General features: G+C 48.5%; 1 protein-coding gene across 1 annotated transcript in view; it reads left to right on the top strand.

Moving 5' to 3' along the window:
• The first annotated feature begins 1,987 nt into the window (after nt 1-1,987).
• The window catches only part of LOC105691804 (putative uncharacterized protein DDB_G0291608), an 85,049-nt gene continuing 79,490 nt past the window's right edge, over nt 1,988-7,546 (top strand). The window contains exon 1 of the mRNA XM_048651997.1: nt 1,988-4,386. Within this exon, the coding sequence (XP_048507954.1) occupies nt 3,726-4,386 (661 nt within the window). The 5' untranslated portion in view covers nt 1,988-3,725. The remainder of the gene's footprint in view (nt 4,387-7,546) is intronic.

The raw sequence follows: 7,546 nt of genomic DNA, 5'->3' as shown, positions 1-7,546 counted from the left end.
CCGGCAACGGCAACGGCAACGACTCGCTCCCGAGGCTTTAGAATTTCAAATTCTGAAAATCCGTTCGGTTCTCGCGGACAAAGGGGACTATTCGCTCTCGCATGCGGTGTACGCCGCGTCGTAGTCGTCGTAGTCGTCGTCGGCGGCGACGGTTAATACCGCGCACAAGGCACGAAGGAGCCTGCAAAACGCCCGAGACGCGTCTCGCGTCTCGCGTCATTGTAACCCCGAGCGATCGGCGACGCCGCCGTATTGCAAACTGAGGGAACCGATCGAAAAAACGAACGACGTTCCGACGAACGAGACCGGCTGCTCTATGTGCGACGCAAAGGTGCAGCCGCACCCGATCGAGGAGACGAGGACGCGACGAAAGGGAGGGCGAAAGGACCCGCGAGACCCGTCGAAGCGTCGCTCCACCTTTTCGGCTCACCACTCTGGCTGACGTTCGCGTGTCCGGCGCGCGGATTCCGAATTCGAGAGCGATTCGCGATCGTCGCCCCCTTCCGCCCCCGGCGCTCGCGAAAATACAATGCACGCTTGTGGTGGAAATTATTGGCTTATTCGAGATTCGAAAGTACACGATATGGTATTGGTGTATTACATATGGAAATGATTAAACGGTGGGCAATTATACAAGATTGCGGTGTGCAACGTACACGTTGTTAATTACCTAGCTCGATTCGACTTTTTTTTATTTACCTGCGGCTAAACGATTACGTCCAACGATATCTTATATATGTATAAGCGCGGTACACTGTACGTACGCGGAGAAAGATAAGAACAACACACTCGTATAAACCTACGATTCCGTTACAGTTTGAAACGTACTGTATGGTACGCATTTTATCTCGTCACGCATTTGTATAATCTCCCTGCAATCCTTGAGGACGCATTCGAATACCTCCAGCCCCGTCGTCCGCTCGATAATCGCTCGATACTTCCGAAAAGTGCCGCGGACGCGTCTCGTTGAGACGTGCGGGCAAATATAGTGACCGGGAAAAGGGAAGAGGGAAAAGGGAGAAGCGAGAAGGAAAAAAGGTTCGACGTAAGGAACCTTCGTAGTCGACGGGGGTATCGCGACGGAGGGAGGGAGGGAGGTAGGTAGGGAGGGGGGTGGGGAGAGGTCGGAGGGGCGGAGGGGCGGAGGGGCGGAGGGTGCATCCCTTAATTAAACACCCATCCATTGTCTATAAAAATGTCGCGTTGTGCCAAAACAGCTCTTTGAATCGATTTCCGCCGACGCGACGAGACGGAGGGGCATCCGGACGCGGAGGTTGCCGAGAGTCCTGGTGGGAGAGAGCGTACTGCGTCGACGGTTAAAGGGGAAACGGGGAGCAGGGGAGAAAGGAGAGGAGCAACCGCCAGACACCGCGGTGGGGAAGAGGCCAGGAATGAAACGGGATTTTCGGGAACCCCGGGCACCCGATCCGCCGAGAATAAAATTCAACCCCCGACCGCGCTCAAAGGTGGAGGTAAATGAAATCGGACACGATGGAGATCCGAATGGAAGGCCCTCGGAGATCGAACGGCAGCGCTTTCGTTGCAAATACACGCGAATAATAGGAGAATAACGACTAAACATACCAGCGGCATTTTCAGGATAATATATACGTTTTACCTCGAGGACAGGAATATCCTCCCTACGACGTCGGGGGTTTCGTATATCCTCGCGAAGGACGTTCGCCCGATGATTTTCATCCATTTTCACCCATCGACCGAAGCGACGTGCGACGAAAATAACGTGGGATCCGCATTCGTCGCTACCGGAATCCTCGGGACGACGACGATCGTCCTCGAGGATTCGCAGAAGCAATATTTGGGCGGAGGCGCAAGGACGAGGGTCCGCGTTGCGCACCGCCACTCCCTGAAGTGGAAGGGACCCGTCGGCCCGACGGGGATGAATAGGTGAGAAGGTAGGGGCAGCGAGGGTCGTTGGGTGGGAGTGGAGGAAAGTAGGAGAAGGTGGAGCGGTTTGCGAGTGGGGAGTGGCGGCTCGAGGGCATCTCAGTCGCAGCTCGACGTTCGCCGTGTAACGATCGAGCGACTTTTTAGCGAGCATTTCGCACACGCAAACACGTTAAACACGTATTCGTACACACCCGCACCCACACCGACACCGACACACACACACACAAGTATACCATTCGACATAGGGGGTGTACAAGCAGTTGTGTTCACGCCTGGAAAAAGAGACACGGAAAAATTTTTTAAGGAAAATTAACGAACAAAGTAAACGCTAGTTTCCTCCCGTACGATTACCGCTGCCGAACGAAACGGAACGCTAGTCGCGGATATCGGTGTATTTAACGATCGAAAGCCAAGTATAAAGAGTAACCCGAAAAGAAACGGATATTAAAAAAAAAAAGGGGACAATTTTAGACTGACGTGTACGGTAAACGAGGAGTAAGAGATACGAGAAATCTTATCGAGTGGAACTCTGTAGATATATCGAATTATTTTTTGGTAACAATAGAATTATGTATATATATATATTTATGTATGCGATTCACGAGGGAGACGTGTGAGACGAGCGAAGATTCGTTCGTTTTTGCAACATCTCTGGAGATTCGCGACTCGCGCGTACGTGTCTGTCTAACGATACGAAGTTTGGAATAAAAGTCGGTCGTTTGATTATTTGCTGAAACTGTGCGTGGTTTGCCTTGAATGATCGCAAGGTCTCACCGCTAAAGCAATCGGCTGTCGTCTCTGGGTCAAGGAGCTCATGATTCCGGAATAACTGCGACGATCGTTTCGAATGAAATTCATTGAAGTATTGAGGATAAATCGTTGGGGTGCGATTCTAATTTGTGATACCTTCGACGATAATGGTAGAAAATCTCGAGTGCCAGCCCTGGTGGAATAACAAGTGGAGTGTGTTTCTTTGGTTTTCACGTTGTTCGTTGGTTCTCGTCAAAGTTGTTGCGGTATTTCCCTAGTTTTGTTCGGTTCTCTGTTTCATTTTGTTTTATTATTTCATTCGCCGAATGAAAATATTGCGAGTCAATGACAAGTGAAGTGAAGGAAATGCCGTCGCCGATATCATCCTCTGTACGAGCACAGCTGGATTAACGACGCGGGTTCAGTGAAATCGATCGACGTTGTACCCTTGGATTATTTGGATATACCGAATCGCCGCGTCGCTCGAGAGAATCGACAATTCTCTCCCCCACGTTTGATGGTCCCATTCGTCGGAGCTGCACCGGACGGAACTGACCTTTCGATAAATTCGAATAGCGCGCGAGGGCAGGAACGCCCCGAGCCATTAGCTGTCGTTACTTCTTCAGTCCTGGATCCTTCGCACACCGCTGTTCACTCGTCGGCGACACCGTATCCGGCGGAAGTACGAACGGGTAGAAGTTATGCACTGAGCGTCGTCGCGAGCGTCGACGACGAGGAGGAGGAGGGGGAGGAGGGGGACTCGGGGGACTCGGAAGAGGAAGCGGAAAGAGAGGAAGAAAAGGGAGGCGACAGCCCCGGCGAAGAAGACGAGCCGTTGTAATGGGCATGTAACGGGTCGCTGGAAGTCCGGTGTCAAACGATTGACGGCCGGCCCATCGTCGCCGATGCGCGTTATCGAACGGTAGTTCGGGGCAACGACTGAATTGTCCACGAGTCACCGAGACCTCCTGATAAAATCGCGGACCCGAGTCCGCGACCCGCCACAGTTACGTCGCTCGCAGCGAGCCAGGAATCGCCGCGGCAACGACGACGAATCCGCTAGAAAAATGGCCGCCGCCTGCTACGAGAAGGAAGTCGTCCTGGGCGTCCCCCACGGGCACGGCCACCACGGGGTCGCCCCCACACCGGTACCGGGTCAGACGGTGCTACCCCCGTCTTCGACCAGCCTCTCGATATCCTCCGGGGTCCCAGCCGGCTACAAGGACTACAAGGACCAGGTGACCCCGTACAAGGACTACACCCAACCACTGCACGTGGACTGCAGCGTGGAATACGAGTTGCCCAGTCAGGCGAAACCTCCGCCGGGCGGCGGAGAACCCTTGCTCATGATCCACCCCTGCTACTACCGCAGAGCGGAACGGGAGCGACGCAGCCCCTTCGTTAACAATTTACCCCCGCCCGCCGCCCCCTCGATATCAACGAGCTCCTCGAGCAGGAGCAGGAGCAGGAGAAGCACCTCGTCGACGTCGGCGTCCGCCGCGACGTCCCTCGGTCAACAACAGGCTTCGATCTCCCAGCAACAGCTGGTGGCCACGATATCCCAGCAGCAGCAGCAGCAGCAGCAGCAACAGCAGCAACAGCAGCAACAGCAGCAGCAGCAACAACAACAGCAGCAGCAGCAATCGGTGGCCCCGGTGCCCCCGGCGCCCCCCCTCGTCCCAACGGCGACGAGCTTAATCTCAGCTGACGAGAAGGCGGTAATATCAGGTATTTATCAACACTACTTCCGGGCAATGCGAGCCCACCACCAGCACCAAAATTCATCAACGTCCACGTCGTCGAGTACCTCGGGATCGAGATCGGGATCGGGCGTTCTCCAGGCTGCGTCCTCTTCGTACCACCAGCAGTACTCGTCTATCGTCGGAGTTCAGGGTGGCGGGGTCGCGGGGGGAAGTAGTAGCGGCTCCTCGGGATCGGGATCGGGATCGGGATCGGGTTCGGGATCCACGTCGCATCACCACCCGCACCATCCCTACAGACGGCCCGTTTCCCGCGCCTCACATTTCACCCATCACCATCACCATCACCATCACCACGCATCCGTAGCCACCTCCAGCGTCTACGCGTCCGCCATGCACAGGCGACACGCGGCATCCCTACACGCCCTACAGGCGGCCGGATTTTACGAAGCCCCCGCGTATCACGCCCTCCTACCCCAGAGTTAGGAAACCACCCCCGAACACCCGCAGAACCAACGACCCCGCCGCCTCCATCGTTGCCGGACATTCGACTCGAAATGACTGCGGCCATTTATACTCGTGTATACCAAGTTATATACATATATATATACATACATACTTACACCTGTAGCCTACCCGATCCATACGATTACACGTCGTGTCTATGCGGAAGCGACGCGACACCCCCGCAACCCCCGCAACCCCCGCAACCCCAAACCTCGCCCCTCCCCGACGACGATCGAAAGAACTATGAATACTACCTCCCCCGCCCCGCATTGTGCGCTGCGATTCGTACAGAGATACTCGGATGCGTGGCCGAATCGCGTGCGATTTGCATAGCTGTACTGTAATACGATATATAGATCATACCTACCTACCTACCTACCTACCTATATATATATACATTATATATATATATATATACCTATATATACCTATATGCGATACCGACGACTAAATAAATTCTAATCATAGGTATTAATAACCGATCATCGATCACCGTATATTTATTAACATTATTATTTACGCTGCACTGTATATCAAAAATTATTACCATCGTTCATCCGTTCGTTTAAATCCGATCACTCGTCATCGTCATCGTCATCGTTCTATTTCTGTTATTATTATCATCATCATCGTCATCGTCATCGCCATCGCCATCGCCATCGCTATCGCCGATATCGTCGTTGTTACGATTGTTAACATTACGTACCGTCGCGATCGGCCTCATCGTCATCGTCATTGTTGCGTCGTTAATTATGAGCAATCGTCGCTACGTCGATCATGTGTGTTGTATCGTACTCTATGCCTACCATATTCCTTCGAATAGATGTACGCCGTGCGCGCGTATGATTAGAAAAGTAATAGAATCCGAAGCGGACGCAGATAAATACGTACGCATCGACGCGATACATAGCCGATAGATGTCTGTTTATTATAGTCGCAGGAGAAAAGTTCCGAAGATGAATCGATTGTTCGATGGATCGAGTGATTGATTGATTGGCCGATACCGTGAATAATATTTTTTTGAAATGACACACCTGTTAGCGTTATAAATTTTCAATGCAGATCAAGATCAGATAATTCGCTTCAGGGAATTATGTGAATGAGACGAAAAAGGGAAGGAATCAATAACTAAGTAGGATTATGTCGATCGAGGTCTGGATCGCGTTAATTTACAGAACCCGTCTGATCGATTGATTCTTCAACGAATTACCCACACCGTATATATATCTGTACCTAATTTTTTCTCCCACTTTTTTCCCCATTTTTCGTTCGATCCACAAGAAACGATGAATGAGGGGATATTTTGCAAATTTAAATTTCGTATATATTTACGTAGAATTGAATATAATACCGCGGTGATGACTTGCCTATAATTGTACAGTAGTAACAAATAACAAAATAACAAAATAACAAAATAACAAAAAATCGAAAAAACAGAAAAAAAAAAGCGACAGCTTTTCGGTATCCGTTATGCATACCGCGACTATACATTTAATCGTACATGGTATCATACCTATATCTATTGTATGCATGTACGTGCTTGTTCCAGAGCTACGCATAATTCGAAATAATAATAATAATAATAATAATGATAATGATAATGATAACAATTATTGTTAAAGTAACAATAACAATAACAATAACCACGTAGGTACACCCGTTGATAATTTTTATAGTTTGAATTTTTTCAAGTCTTTCGTACGTAGGTATCATATATTAGAAAGAAGACGGTATATAATTACAGATAAGGCCGTCGCATATACTACTACATAATCAGGGTAGCTGATGCCAAAACTTTGAAAAAAAAAAAAAAAATCTTTCCTCAATTCTTCGTAGTTTATAACGATAATTACCCTTATTTTCTCCCTGACGAAAAATTTCTAATATACGCTGCACACGTTGCACCGCTGCAGGTACGCAATTTTACGGCGGTACAATATACAGGGGAAAAAAGATCTATTAATTATTATATTTCGATACTATACATGTATAATGTTCGTAAAATCGTTCGGCGTCGCGACGTCGTAAAGTGCATCGGCTTCGCGATTAGCGCATCTTATGAAAATCGAGTTCGGAGTTAGCCGAATTTTGATTGACGTATTCAGCGATCGTTCAATCTTTCTACCGAGTGTGAAAAAATTGAAGAAAATGAATTTTTTTTATACATTGTGATACGATATACGTTCGGTAGGTCGAAGACCGATATGGATACGGATATACGTATAGGTGGGCGAGCGAGCGACGTCGATTGTGTTATAGAAATTTATATTCTTCTTCCTATCGGCTGAATTATCGATGTTATTGTCATTATTATTATTACTATGTTATTAGTATCATCGTCATCGTCATTATTACCATCATCATCACCGCATAATTGTCATTATATTTCGTATTAGTCGACATTCCGTAAGGTATTATACAGTATGTAGAGTATAGCTAACGAAGAAACGAATGAATAAAGAAAAAAACAAATGAAATGAAGGAAAAAATGATTTAAAAAAAAATGTACCATATTTTATATCATATTATATATAGTATATATATATATAATCTACGTACCGGGCCACAGCATCGTTTTGTTCTCGTGTAATTCTGAATTTTATTGAATATAATTTTTAAGATGATGTCATTATACAGTAGTGGAAATAGAGAGAAGAAAGAAATTAACGAGATTAAAGTTA

The sequence above is a fragment of the Athalia rosae genome, chromosome 3 (genome assembly GCF_917208135.1).
Source record: "Athalia rosae chromosome 3, iyAthRosa1.1, whole genome shotgun sequence".
NCBI lineage: Eukaryota > Metazoa > Arthropoda > Insecta > Hymenoptera > Athaliidae > Athalia > Athalia rosae.
Note: the sequence above shows the minus strand (reverse complement) of the source record. Positions and strands in the feature narration are given on the sequence as shown.